Source organism: Drosophila takahashii, chromosome 3R, assembly GCF_030179915.1.
Source record: "Drosophila takahashii strain IR98-3 E-12201 chromosome 3R, DtakHiC1v2, whole genome shotgun sequence".
NCBI classification, from domain to species: Eukaryota; Metazoa; Arthropoda; class Insecta; order Diptera; family Drosophilidae; genus Drosophila; species Drosophila takahashii.
The window spans coordinates 37,775,699-37,789,968 of NC_091681.1; the positions used below are offsets into that span (position 1 = coordinate 37,775,699).

The window sequence follows — 14,270 nt, forward strand, 5'->3', positions numbered from 1 at the left end:
CCAAACCAATCAAACCAATCAACCCAATCCCAATCACATCCCTAGCCCACCCATCATATCCATCATACACAGTGGCAGAATATGTTCAATTATTGTTCAATTCTTAAGTTGATTGTTGGCATCAGAGCCCTACATTCGATGTGTAGGGGGCAAGGCCAAAGCAACGTTTTATATGTATTTCTATAATATATAGGTACTATCATACATATATATAAAAGGTAGCACTCGGAATCACACTTCATTTAAAATAGTTTTAGAATAAAGTACCATGAAAAAACACTGTATGCAACTGTTTGTACTTAAGCCTAAATTACGATCTATAAAGTGGGGGTGGGACTGAGGAACTACTTGATCGCCTTGGCGTAGTTCTTCACCCACTGTTCGGCCTGCTGCTTGACCTTGGCCACCGTGGCCTCCGTGCCGTGGTTCTCCTCCAACTGCAGATACTTCTTGTAGATGACTTGCATCTTGTTGGGCTTCAGTTTCTGCAACACGGCACGCTCCAAAACGTTTCTGTAATAAAAGAGGGTAATGAATTTCCACATTGAATATACAGGGTTATCATGAAAGGCTTTAATGAATTTTGAATTTTTTGTTTTATATGAATGAAATAATTGGAATTTTGAGTTTAATAGAATTGAATGAATTTGAATTTTGAGTTTAATAGAATTCCGAAATAATTCAAACGACAATTTCTATTTAAGAAGAAAGGGCCATGATTTTGTGATTAATTGCGCATGAATTTTATTTTGTAAAAAATTTCCCACTTTTTGTTCTCAAAAGAAAGCACAAAAAAAATCTCGTAAATTCATAAAAATTATTCATTCATTCATTCAACTCGAAATGAATCAGAAAAACCTTCAAAACTCACCTCGCAGAATCGATTTGACCCGCCTTGATCAGCATGTCCACATAGACGGACCAAATGTCTATTCTCTTGGGATACGAGGTGACCACATCGTCGAGCAAAGTCTGGGCCATGTCATTATTATCGTGTTTCGCATACAGCTTGGCAAAAGACACAATGCAGGGGATGTCTAAAAGGGTAATAGAAACATTTAATATAACATACAATTAATATAAATTATATATAACGTACGCTCTTGATTTGGCAGCCCGCGCAGAGCTCTCTGCAGCAGATTGTGGACTTGGTCAGACTTCCCTAGCCAAAAGTAGGCCTCGGCAGCCAGGGGCCACACCCTCAGCTCCGCCTTAAACTTGTTGAGGATTGTGGTCAGCACAGAGGCGAGACGCTCCTTCTTCTTGTTTTTCTTCAGAATGTCTACCACATTTATGTAGATTTCCAAGGGATCATTGCAATTCAGGGCTTCCTTGAGCACATCATCGAAGTTATTGCTGTAGACGAGCTCCATATTGAGCAGGGCGCTCCACATGTTCCGCAGCTCCTGCGTTTTCCGGAAGGATATCGTTGAAATGGCCCTTCGAGCCAGATCGCGAGCCTTTTCGATCTCCGTGTTCGAGAGCAGGAAGGCGATGTACTTTAGCCAGGATATGCTGCTGTTTGGCTGGGCAATCACCAGTCGCTCGTACTGGTCGATGGTCTCCAAACGCGCCTTGGGATCCGCATTGCGCTCCTCGATCTCCCGCAGCCGCTGCTCCTCCTTGACCTCCGCCTTGGCCTTCTCCTTCGAGCTGAGCCGCTTCTTCTTGGCCGCGTTCTGTTGGGTTTCCGCTGCATCCTGCTCTTCATCTTCGTCACTGGAAGCCTCCTTGGTTTGGTTCACATCGCTATCCCAGAAACTGGACACACCCGGCAATCGCGACTTGGCTTCCACTCCATTGGTTTTTGGCGTTTCCGACTTGGCACTCTTCGCAGGCGTTTTATCCTCGAAGAAGAGCTTGCCGTTTTGCTTGGTCTTCTCCTTTGCAAGGCCGTTGGTCAAGGGTTGGGTTTTCTTCTGGCCATTGGTGATCTTTTCAGCCTCCTCAGCCTTTCGCTTGGTGGTTTGCTTTTTGGCCGAAAGCTCCTCCTTCTTTTGCTTTAGAGTTTCTTCAGTTTTTGCCTTCTTCTTTTTGGTAGGTTCTTCAACTTTTGCCTTCTTGGCCTTCACTGGCGTATCCTCTGATTCCGCCGTTCTCTTTAGTCCCCTCCAAATCCGCCAAACAGTTTCTGGCACTGCGATGGGCAGTGTGTCGTGAATGAAGGCTATGTTGCAGAAATCTCCCTGCCGCAGCCCGGCACTTCCTGAGTTCTCCACATCGTTAGGGTGCAGGCGTATTGGACAGATGACCAAAGGATTTGTGCCCTTTTTCAGTGAGCACACGACCACGGATTCCAGCTTCAACAGAACCTTGGCCTTCATGCCGGCCTTGCCGATTAGATTCGTTGAAAGTGCCCCGCTTGGTGCAATATGTTCAATGTCCAGCTTCTTGTTGCTGATGAGCAGCACATCGCTGGAATAGTCGATCCATAGGACAACCGCCTGGTGCTTGCTGCCCGCCTCGGGAGCTGTGGCGGTTCCAGCCAGACTGGAGAGCAGCAGGGCAGACACTTTGGCACTGCCCTCCACTGTGTAAACCCAATCATGGGAGGTCGCATCGATTCCTTTGAAGACCACGTCGATTTTATCGCCCACAGAGTATTTGGAAATGGGTGCCGAGGTTTCTTCTAGCGCCCTTTTTATCTGGGCCACTTCATCTAGGTAGCTGTAATATACATTTAATTAGTTTAAGGTTAAGATAGGAATTAGAGCCCTGCACAAGTAACCTGACTTGTTTGTCAAACCTTAAACTTAACCGACGGTGATCACAATTTTAACAGATAAACGACCCGTCGCGAATTCTTAAGGTCAAGATGGTTATTTGTGTATAATATTTAAAATTAAAGGATACGATATATCGACATTTGTTTCAACTTCTTTCGCCCATGCAAATTCTTGTGGTCTTCTTGTTCTAAAGAATTCGCGTTATTTTAAATTTAATATAGAATATAGAGTAGAATATATAGAATATTAGGTTTCTTAGTTAAGTTATGAATGATCAACACAAATAATTCCTCTTGTTCCTAAGAATTCGCGGTTCCTATTAGGATTAGTACGAGCCCACCTCTCGACCAGCTTGGCAGTATCACCGAGATCCCCGCTCCAGACATCAGTGAGTTTGGCTGAAACCGTCAGCGTCTTCGTTTCCACCTCCTTGCTGAGCACCTTGACCAGGAGCAGCTGCTCCGGCACGAGCTCCACGGGCGCATTTTTCACGGCATTCAGACGCAGCATCTTGACGTGCACCTTCACCGGTTTGTTGTAGTTGCGAACGCAGACCATGAGGTCCACCACCTGCTCGGTGGCGTGCTTCACATAGGAACGGATAATGTCGCCCACTTGAACCGACTGCCAATCCTTGGTGAGCTGGCCACCAAAGTAGGCGACATCGCGCAAGCTGAAGATGTTCTGCATAATGCAGGCTGCCTCGGTGAAGGAGCCAGCGGGATGGATGCGCATCTGGGCGTGCAGCAGCTCCAGATGATCCGAGAGCAGGCGCAGCGGGATGAGGCCAACGTACTCCTCCAACTTGGGATTGCCCTCCTCATCCTCTTCGTCGTCGTCGGCAGCAAAGCTGATTTTGATTTCCAGACCAGCATCCAAGGCATTGGTTATCTCAACGGGACAGATCTCGCCCAGCTGGAACTTGTCCTCTGGCAGAGTCAAGCTGATTTGATCCTTGGTGCGGCTGAGTATGCGGAACTTGGTGGTCTGTCCCTCGAAGAAGGAGCTCTGCTCCTTGAGATTCTGCCTGTGCAGAACGCCCTTGATGCCGCTGCCGAACTTTACGAGCACATAGTTGTCCTCGCAACGCACCACGGTGCCCGTGTAGACGTTGCCCGCCTGGGCGGCTGAGTAGTCGGTGAGCAGCTTCATTCCCTTGCTTAAGTACTCGCTGCGGTTGCTCAGGTAGCAGACCCTGCGCTCCTCGTTCACCTCCAGGACGCGGCACTTGACCAACTGACCCACATCGTAGCGAACATTGGGCGCCAGGTAGAACTGCTCCAGTATTCCGTTGACCTTGCCGATCTTCACCGACCATCCTTTGATTTTCTCGTCCTTTTTGAATATCTTAGCTGTCACTAGGTCTCCTGCTTTGATGTCCTCCAGGGAGTACAGCTTCTCGTTGACCACATTGGGATCATCGGAGCAGTAGTACAGCGATTCTATGACATCGTACCCCAGGATGCGCACCTTGTGCTTGGTCTTCCGTCCGTATTTAGACAGCACCTCGTCCTTGTCGTAGTTGCCCTTGAAGTTGGACCTGATGGAACCGTACGAAATGATGCCTTTTAGCTTTTTGTTCAAAAGCAGCACCACTCCACCGCTGCCCAGGCGCAGGACCTTGGCCTTCTCCACCACGGAGCCCACTTTCAGAGGCTCCTCCTCCTGCTCCTCGTTGTCCCCAGCCTTAATATCCAGATTGAGGGTCAGGTAAACCAGTTTGGTGAGCGGCATCACGTAGAGCACCCGCGCATTGTAGTCCTCGTTCAGTTCGTAGGCATCCAGGGTGTCCAGCGCGTTGGCCAGGTGGTGCTCATTGATGTAGGCGCTGAAGGATTCGTTCATGATGCTGCCTTTCAAGCCATCCTTGAGATGCCTGGCCACCTTAAACCGGACAATGCTGCCGGGCAGAATGTAGTCCAGATTCGTCTCGTTCTGGCTCTTGATGCGCAGCTGATCCTGCTCCACGGGGACACAGGTGCAGGTGCTCTGGTGGGTGTCGTGCTGCACCTTCTTGACCTTCAGGAAGGCCAGTTGGCCCACGCGGAGCGTCTGCGCCGGCTCCTCGCAGGGCACAAAGGCCTGCAGGCCCTGCACGCCGGATTCGATGACATAGCCATGCTCCTGGATTTCCGCCACGGCGCCGGAGAAGATGAATCCCTTCTTGATGCTCTTGTGATGCAGGCTGCCATGCACATCGGCTGGTTTCAAGGAGAGCAACAGGCTGATCCTGCCGCTGCCCAGCTTCTCTGTTTTGATGGCCTTGCCGTAGACAATGCGACCGACCGGGAAGAGCTCCGCCAGGTCGTGATATTCGCTGGTATCCCCCGACATGGCCGCCTTGGCCACGCGGGTGTAGGCCTCCGAGATGTCCGCCACCAGGGTGCGGGCGAACAGCCGGCCGGGCAGGGCGATCTGCAGGGCGGTGGCGCTCGCCTCCTTGACCACTCCCATGACCAGCATGTCCTCCTGCAGCGTGTCCATGCTGAGGGATTCGGCGGAGAAGGCCTCCAGCTGGTCATTCTGTTCCTCGCTGGGATCGTTGAGGAAGTTATCCTTCACCTTGGGCGCCTTCTTCACCTTCTTCTGGGAGGCTCCAAAAACCTGTGGAGGGGCAGAAAAGTTTGAACAGAGATCTCCGGAGTTTCAGAGGATTAACCCACGATATTCGAGCTTAGGTCGGCGGTTTTGGCCTCCGTGTGGATCGTCCCGCCGCGGGGGAAGCTCTTCTCGTTCGGCACCATCGCTGAGCTGTGCAATTTAGCGTTTTAAATAACAAAATTCCAGCAACGTGCGTACTACACGTGCTAAGCGCCGATATAGAAAATCAGTTTGCTAAAAGGTACTAATTTTGAACTGAAGAAATGGTGGAATTCACTGCACACCGCGGACACAAACCATTGAGGATGAAGGCCTGTTCACTGTGGAACGCCACTGTTGCAAAATCAACCTCACTAAAAATGTATTTTATTTATTTTTTAAAATTTAATCTTAATACAATTTTATTCAATAACTACATTTTTCAAAAAACTTAAAAAAATTAAGTAATTATGGACCAAAGAAATGGAACGCAGCTGTTGCAAATTCAGCCTCACTTAAATTTTATTTAATTTATTTTACAAGCTAAGGCTTAGTACAATTTTATTAAGTAAGTACATTTTCCAAAAAACCTTAAAATAATTAAGTAATTATGGACTAAAGAAATGGTGGAATTTACTAAGCACCACGGACACAAACCATTGAGGACGAAGCCCTGTTCATACAGCGGTTGCAAAATTAGCCTCACTACAATTATATTCTATGTATTTTACAAATAAAGCTTAATATAATTGTTTTTAGTAACCACATTTTTCAAAAAACTTAAACAACTTAAGTAATTTATTTTTGTAATTTTCTTTAGTTAATAAAATCGGTTTTTAACGAATTAAATATTATAATTTCTTGTTGCGGCAGTGTAAACAGTTCTTAACGCAATAATACCGCAGTCGCGCCGTGCAAAGGCCTCCCAATTCCAGTAGCGGCCACCACACATGTGGAGCTGCATTCAATTCGAAGGCGACTCTTAAAAATGCAAACTTTACGTGAATTTACGCGTAAAACGAAGCGCGGCAACATCCTGAAGATCGTGCGGGAGCACTATCTGCGCGACGACATCGGCTGTGGGTCCGATCTCTGCAAGCAGTGCTTCCAGAACGAGGTATTCCAACTGGACTCGCGCCACGAGATTCGGAGCAGCCTGTTCAAGTTACCGCACTACCTGGTTTTGGACACCAATGTGGTGCTCGACCAGATCGACGTGCTGGAGGAGGATGTGCTGCGCAACGTGGTCGTCCTGACCACCGTGCTAAACGAGGTCAAGCACAAGAGCTCCTCCATTTACAAGCGGTTCAATGAGCTGGTCCACGATCGCACCAGGAACTTCTATGTGTTTGTCAACGAGCATCACAAGTGGGTTTCTTTATTTACTGGAGAAAACCTTTAATATATAACCCCTTCTTCCTCCAGGGACACCTATGCCGATCGCGAACCCGATGAGACCGCCAACGATCGCAATGATCGCGCCATCCGCCTGGCCACCAAGTGGTATGATGATCATCTCCAGGCCTCGCAATCCCCGAAAGAGTTGGAGAGGAGTGGCAAGACGGCCACCCGGGTTGTTCTGCTCACCGATGATGCGGGGAATCGTGAAAAGGCCGAGGCCGAGGGCATTCTGGTCTCCTCCGCCGCGGAGTATGTGAAATCTCTCGAGGATTTCCCCCTTCTGGTGGACAAACTGTCGCACAAGACGTTCGAGAACGAGAAGAAGGGTCTGCCGCAGTATCCGCCGCATCTGAGCATGAAGGAGCTGCTCGAGGGACTGCGCCAGAAGAAGCTTCTCCAGGGCGCCTTTCAGGCCTCCAGGGAGAACTACCTGGAGGGCAGCGTCAACGTGGAGCAGTACGAAAAGGGGGTGAGTTAAGGAGATCTTTATAAAAAACATCTAATAACCCTCCCTTTTAATAGATCCTAATCCAAGGAAGGGAAGCCCTGAATCGAGCTGTCGATGGCGACTTGGTGGCCGTGGAGCTGCTGCCCGAGGAGGAGTGGTCGGCGCCCAGTGAAATCGTGCTGGAGGAGAAGAATGTCTATGCCGACGAAGTGCCCAGCGAGGAGCGGGCCGAGGATGAGAAGGACATGCTGCAGCAGGTTAAGGCCGCCGCCTCCTCCGCCGAACGCACGCCCACCGGCCGAATCGTCGGCATCGTGCGTCGCAAGTGGCGACAGTACTGCGGCATCCTGCAGCCCAGCTTGATAGCGGACACCAATCGGCACATCTTCGTGCCCGCCGACCGGAAGATCCCGCGCATTCGCATCGAAACCAGGCAGGCGGCCAAGCTGCAGAACCAGCGCATCATCGTGACCATCGACACTTGGCCAAGGAACTCGCGCTATCCGCATGGACACTTTGTGCGCTCCCTGGGACCGCTGGGCGACATGGCCACCGAGAACGAGGTGATTCTGCTGGAGCACGACGTGCCGCATTGCAAGTTCTCGGACGAAGTGCTCAGCTTCCTGCCGCAAATGCCGTGGAAAATAACCGAGGAGGATTACGCCAAGCGTGTGGATTTGAGGGACCTTTACATCTGCTCGGTGGATCCACCTGGCTGCACGGATATCGATGATGCTTTGCACTGCAGGGAGCTGCCCAATGGCAATCTGGAGGTGGGCGTCCACATCGCCGATGTGAGTCACTTTATCCGGCCAGGAAATGCCCTGGACAAGGAGGCGGGCGCCAGGGGAACCACTGTTTACCTGGTGGGCAAACGCATTGACATGGTTCCCGAGTTGCTCAGCTCGAATCTGTGCTCGCTGGTTGGCGGCGTCGAGCGATTCGCCTTCTCGTGTGTCTGGGAGGTGGACCAGGAGGCGAATATTCTGGCCAAACGCTTCCACAAGAGCGTCATCAAGTCTAAGAGAGCCATGACCTACGAGGAGGCGCAGGTTATCATCGACGACTCCACGCAGCAGAATGAACTGGCAAAGTCCTTGAGAAATCTCAACCGACTGGCCAAGATACTGAAAAAGCGACGCATGGATAGTGGGTAAGTTTATATACTCCAGGGTATCGGAAGGATTTCATTCATTCGTTCAAATCATTCTGATATTGCTTAAGTCGAATAATCCGCGAATTCTTTAGGTCAAATAATACGCGAATTCTTTACGTCGAATGGTGAAAATAGACACAACTATAATTTTTCTAAATAATTAAGATTATCTAAAAATCAACATGATATTTTAAATCAATTTTTAAAATAGCTTAATGTTAAAATATATTTTTTTTTATTATATGTATTGAAACTACTTGGCCAAACGAACAAGAACCAATTTAAACTATATTCCCAATATAATGGGCGCAAAAGCGGCTTCTTTGGCTTCCTACGCAGCGCAAGTTTATTTTAGCCGAGCGCCACGCCCCCTCTAACGCCCACAATCGCCCACTAACGATTTTAAAATGGGTCCTGCGCCCACATCTTAAAAGATTTCCGAGAAGTATAAATGCAATTTTGTTGTGTATATTTATACCTATCGAAATGTAGAAGACATTTTTCAAATCGGACCATTCATTAAAAAGTTATACGCTTTATAAATTGTCAACATAAATCTATCTCCCTCGCACTCCCTTTAGCTGAGTTACGATTATTAGTCGGGACACCAACCCGACACAGCGTTCGCACTCCCTTTAGCTGAGTGACGGGTATTAGATAGTCGGGACACCAACCCGACTATAGCGTTCTCTCTTGTTTTTATTTTTTTTTAGCACTTTTCTAAGAGGATGTTTTTTTTAGTCAGGAAATTGACAAATAACTGTTATTTTCGTACCCTGATTTAATTTAATCTCTATTTTACAGCGCCCTGGTCCTCGCCTCGCCGGAGATTCGCTTCCAGGTGGACAGCGAGACCCACGAACCGCTCGAGGTGGAGGTCAAGCAGATGCGCGAGACCAACTCCATGGTGGAGGAGTTCATGTTGTTGGCCAATATCACGGTGGCTGAGCATATTGCAAATGAATTCACCGAGTGCGCAGTTTTGCGCCGCCATCCCCGACCGCCGCCCACCAACTTCGATCCGCTCGTCAAGGCCGCCCGCTACCAGGGCTTCCAGGTGGACACCGAGACGGGCCTGGAGCTGGCCCATTCGCTGGACAAGTGCGTTAAGGCCGACAATCCGTACTTCAACACCATGATCCGCATTTTGACCACCCGCTGCATGATGCAGGCGGTGTACTTCATCAGCGGCAGCCTGCAGAAGGAGGAGTACTTCCACTACGGCCTCGCTGCTCCCATCTACACGCATTTCACCTCGCCCATCCGTCGTTACTCGGATATTATGGTTCACCGCCTGCTGGCCGCCTCGATTGGCGCCGATAGCACCTATGCTCAGTTATTGGAGCGCAAATCCAACGAGGAGCTGTGCCACAACCTGAACTACCGCCACAAAATGGCTCAGTACGCGGGTCGCGCATCGGTGGCCCTCAACACGCATCTCTTCTTCCGCGGCAAGGAGGAGGATGAGGAGGGGTAGGTTAGCAAAACCTCTACATAATCACTTTCTTATAAAATATGATTTATCCCTAGTTATGTGCTATTTGTGCGCAAGAACGCGCTGCAAGTGCTGATCCCCAAGTACGGCTTGGAAGGCACTTTGTATCTAAAGTCGGACAAGGAGGGCAAGGATGGTCTGGAGCGCACCAAGAGCGAGATTGTCTTCACCTTCAACGAGGAGGATTACACACAGCGCTGTGGCAACGTGGTCTTCCACTCCTTCGACCCTGTTACCGTTCGACTGAGCCTGGATTCCAGCAACGTGCAGCACGAGAAGCTCGTTTTCCGACTGGTCAAGCCGTACATCAAGGGTTTCAGTGTGGAGACGACCACCGATGGAGCGGATAGCCAGGCGGTAGCCACGCCCCCTCCCTCGAAGAAGACCAAGAAGGATAAAAAAAAGAAGTAATCCTTCAGATTTACCACTAATTTTATCTAGACTAAGCTGAGAAAACATGTAACTACAATCATTTTGTACAAATGAAATATTTTTTAAAATTCCACTCTCTTCTGTAAACGTTCCGGCTCTCCCGGAGAATCTCGGAGAATTTCGAAAGCAAACCTTTGATCGGTTGTTTCTTAAAGGTTTTGGTTTTCAACTCGCGTTCTACATTCTCCAGACCCATTGCAAAGTTTCGACTTCAGTGCGACGGTTGTGCTCGGCTCGTTTGATCCAAAAACTTATAGGGGACTTACAAAAAACATATATATAGAGTCTATATTATAGACTAGGATTAAAAATATATTAAAATATAAGGAATTATAATGGAACCCGGTCCAAGTGCAGTGAATTACGAAGGCTGTAAGTCAAAAATGGTTGCAGTATATAGAAAAGTGGAACTTTTCAATGAGTAATCGCATGATTTTAATGGAATTCGAAATATATTGGTTAAAAAAATTGAAATATCTGAATATCTAAGTGATTCCTAGTTGATATTTCTTCAAAACTTTTCAGTTTTATAAAGGACATTATGTTTTATACTAATTTTCACTGTGTAACCATTTAAATAATGAACTTTAAATGAGACTTTGATGTGATTAGAGTTTAGTTGAGTGCCGAAACACTAAATAACACTAAATATTAATGATTTCGATTAGCTTATTCAAGACGGTGGTGGCTTTAAGGTCCAACGGCCGGCGGCAATGACGTGTGGATTATGCTCGGCGTCTGGTTGTGGGTCTATATACAAATATACAAAGATACAAAGTAGTACATGGACGGGGTATACTTGCCTATATGTAGGAATCAGTTGAGTGACCGCGACATTTAGAAAATTTAAAATTCAATGCGAATTTGGTCTTGGTGTGAGGTGATATTTCGTGCTACCGATGTAATTTAGTTTTGGCAGCCCGAAATTTAAGCAATGAACTCACTTAACTAATGCTCACCTGGATTCGCAGGTGAATCCGTATGCGGCATGCCCGTGGAGGCGCATGATCCCCTGTATTTGGAGGCCTATCGCCAGAGCGTCCAGGATCCGGAGGCCTTTTGGGAGGAGCAGGCCCATCTGCTCGACTGGGATCGCCCGTGGCAAAAGGTGCTGGACAACAGCAATCCTCCGTTTTCCAAGTGGTATGTGGGTGGCTATCTGAATGCCTGCTACAACTCCATCGATCGGCACATTCTGGCGGGCCGCGGAGCCAAGGTGGCCCTCATCCACGACAGTCCGCTGACGGGAACGGTGCGTCGGGTGACCTACCAGGAGCTCTACGATCAGATCGTCCTGCTGGCCGGCGGCCTGGCCAAACTGGGCGTGGTCAAGGGGGATCGAGTAGTGATTTACATGCCCCTGATCCCGGAGACCATCATTGCCATGCTGGCGATTGTTCGCCTGGGAGCCATCCACTCGGTGGTCTTCGGTGGCTTCGCCGCCCGGGAACTCTGCTCGCGGATCGAGCATGTGGAACCGAAGCTGGTGATTGCCTCCAATGTGGGCGTGGAGCCGGGCAAGGTGGTGCCCTACCTGGACATCCTGCACTCGGCCATCAACATGTCGCGCTGGCGGCCACCGCAGCGGAACATCATCTTCCGGCGGGACAATGTCATGCCGGATACGACCAAACTGGATCCCCAGGCGGATGTCCTGTGGTCGGATGTCCTGAAGATGTCGGCGGGTGAGCAGCCCATCGCCTGTGTTCCCATCGAGGCCAACGATCCGCTGTATATCCTGTACACCTCCGGAACGACGGACAAGCCCAAGGGAGTGCTCCGCACCATTGGAGGGCATTTAGTGGCCCTAATGTACACGCTGCGAACGCTGTACGGCATCAGTCCCGGCGACACCTGGTGGGCTGCCTCGGACATGGGCTGGGTGGTGGGTCACTCGTACATCTGCTATGGGCCACTCTGCCTGGGAGCCACCAGCGTCATGTACGAGGGCAAACCGGATCGGACTCCAGATCCGGGACAGTACTTCAGGTGAGTGGTGTACCTCTGTATTAGCCAGAGATTATTGTTTTGAGTTTAATATGAAATATTCAAAATAATCAAAAATTGTTTCTATTATCTATATTCCATTTTATTTATTATCAAATTTATATATTATCAATTCGATCTACTATCCGTTTGAACTATTATCCATTTTATCTATTATGAAATGTATCTATTTAGTATACAATGTTAAAAAAAAATTTTGTCTATTATCCTTTATCAATTTTATCTAATATCAATTTTATATTTTATCAAATTTATTTAATATTCATTTGATCTATTATCCATTTTATCTATTATTCATTTGATCTCTTATCCATTTTATCTATTATCAATTTTATCTATTACCCATTCCATTATTTTACGTATTTTATCTTCTATCTATTATCTACTTTTTCTATTTTCCACTTTACATATATTAATCCATCCATCAGAATTATCGACCAGTACCAGGTGCGCTCGATCTTCTCAGTGCCCACTTCCTTCCGGGTCATCCGACGTGCCGATCCGGACATCAGCTACGGACGCCAGTACTCCACAAAGTCTCTGCGCGCCATCTTCATTGCCGGCGAGCACTGCGACTACGAGACCAAGTCCTGGATCGAGAAGACCTTCAAGGTGCCGGTGCTCAACCACTGGTGGCAGACGGAGACGGGTTCCGCGGTGACCGCCACCTGCCTGGGCTTCCAGCAGAACCTCAGTCCGCCCACCTACTCCACGGGCCTGCCCCTCATGGGCTACGACGGTGAGTGATGCTCCAGCTGGCTTGGCAAAGCGTGGATCTAAGTCCTGGGACATCTCTCTTGCAGTCAAGATCCTTAAACCTGATGGAAGCGAGGCGCAGACCTCGGAGCTGGGCAGGATTGCGCTGAAGCTACCGCTGCCACCTGGGAACATGGCCACCCTGTACAAGAACGAAGAGCTCTTCCGCAAGCTGTACTTCCAAAAGTTTCCCGTGAGTCATATCTTTATTTAATAAAAAAAATAAAGTTAATAAAGTTTATTACCTTAATATACTATAGTATTTAAATTTTAAAAAAATCATATAAGTAGCCTATGCTCAAATTATTAGGAAGTGATATAGAAATAAGCTAGTCCTTGATCCAAATAACGATTAAAAACCCGCTAAAAATAATAATATCTTTGTTAAAAGTCCCAATCCACTTTTATTTTGAGCTTTGTAAACAGATTAATAGGTATCTGATAGTCGAGGCAATCGTTACATCTTCTTTTTCCCTAAAATCGTAAGATACGGTCAATTTTTTTTTCGTTTATGATGCTTTAAAATTCCTCAATCCCTTTATGAATAATACCCGAATTAATATCCATTTTAAATTCCCTAATCCTAGGGTTATTACGACACCATGGATGCGGGCTACAAGGACGACCGTGGATATATCTTTGTGACGGCCCGCGACGATGATGTGATCAATGTGGCCGGCCATCGGCTGTCCACCTCCAGTCTGGAGGACGCCGTTCTCCGGCATCCGGAAGTGGTGGACGTGGCAGTTTTCGGGGTACCCGAGGCCACCAAGGGCCAAGTGCCGTTGTGCCTGTACATTCCGGTGGAGAACTGCAAGAAAACGGATGCCAAGCTGTCCACGGAGATCATCAAGCTGATCAGGGACGTAGTGGGGCCCATTGCCGCCTTTCGGCTGATCACCTCCGTGAATAACCTGCCACGAACGCGATCCGGAAAGACGATGAGGAAGGCAATGGCGGACTTTGCCCGGAACGAGCGGGTCATCCTGCCGGCGACCATCGATGATGCCAGCGTTTTCATCGAGATCCGGAGGGCCCTGAACCATCTGGGCTATGCCATGTCCGCTCCGGAACCGATTGTGGCCAAGTTACTCGACTGAACAACCTCCTCAACTTTCCTTTCCTTAGCTTGTACGATTTCCAAAAAAAATAGATGAAAATAAAATTTAAGCTGGGGTTTTTCCTCCGCTCATTTTTGCGTAGGCCGCAAAATGGCGAAAATAATTTAAATGTTAATCGATGGGCTACGATGTGACCTATTCGCCCATC

The 14,270-nt window shown here is 48.3% G+C and overlaps 3 protein-coding genes across 3 annotated transcripts; 2 read left to right on the plus strand and 1 right to left on the minus strand.

Moving 5' to 3' along the window:
* Positions 1–89: 89 nt before the first annotated feature.
* Positions 90–5,568, minus strand: Rrp5 (Ribosomal RNA Processing 5). Its single transcript, XM_017153633.3, has 5 exons — positions 5,390–5,568; positions 3,067–5,330; positions 1,100–2,667; positions 872–1,037; positions 90–513 (listed from the first exon to the last, which is right to left on the minus strand). The coding sequence occupies exons 1-5, from the start codon at positions 5,468–5,470 to the stop codon at positions 345–347; spliced, it is 4,248 nt and encodes a 1,415-aa protein (XP_017009122.2). The 5' UTR covers positions 5,471–5,568; the 3' UTR covers positions 90–344.
* Positions 5,569–6,236: 668 nt separating this feature from the next.
* Positions 6,237–10,311, plus strand: Dis3 (exosome complex exonuclease RRP44-like protein Dis3). Its single transcript, XM_017153720.3, has 5 exons — positions 6,237–6,674; positions 6,732–7,176; positions 7,230–8,308; positions 9,116–9,784; positions 9,842–10,311. The coding sequence occupies exons 1-5, from the start codon at positions 6,295–6,297 to the stop codon at positions 10,215–10,217; spliced, it is 2,949 nt and encodes a 982-aa protein (XP_017009209.2). The 5' UTR covers positions 6,237–6,294; the 3' UTR covers positions 10,218–10,311.
* Positions 10,312–10,452: 141 nt separating this feature from the next.
* Positions 10,453–14,225, plus strand: LOC108065647 (acyl-CoA synthetase short-chain family member 3, mitochondrial). Its single transcript, XM_017153721.3, has 5 exons — positions 10,453–10,610; positions 11,210–12,227; positions 12,674–12,984; positions 13,049–13,194; positions 13,589–14,225. Exons 1-5 carry the CDS (start codon positions 10,574–10,576, stop codon positions 14,099–14,101), a joined length of 2,025 nt encoding a protein of 674 aa, XP_017009210.2. The 5' UTR covers positions 10,453–10,573; the 3' UTR covers positions 14,102–14,225.
* The last annotated feature ends 45 nt before the right edge of the window (positions 14,226–14,270 follow it).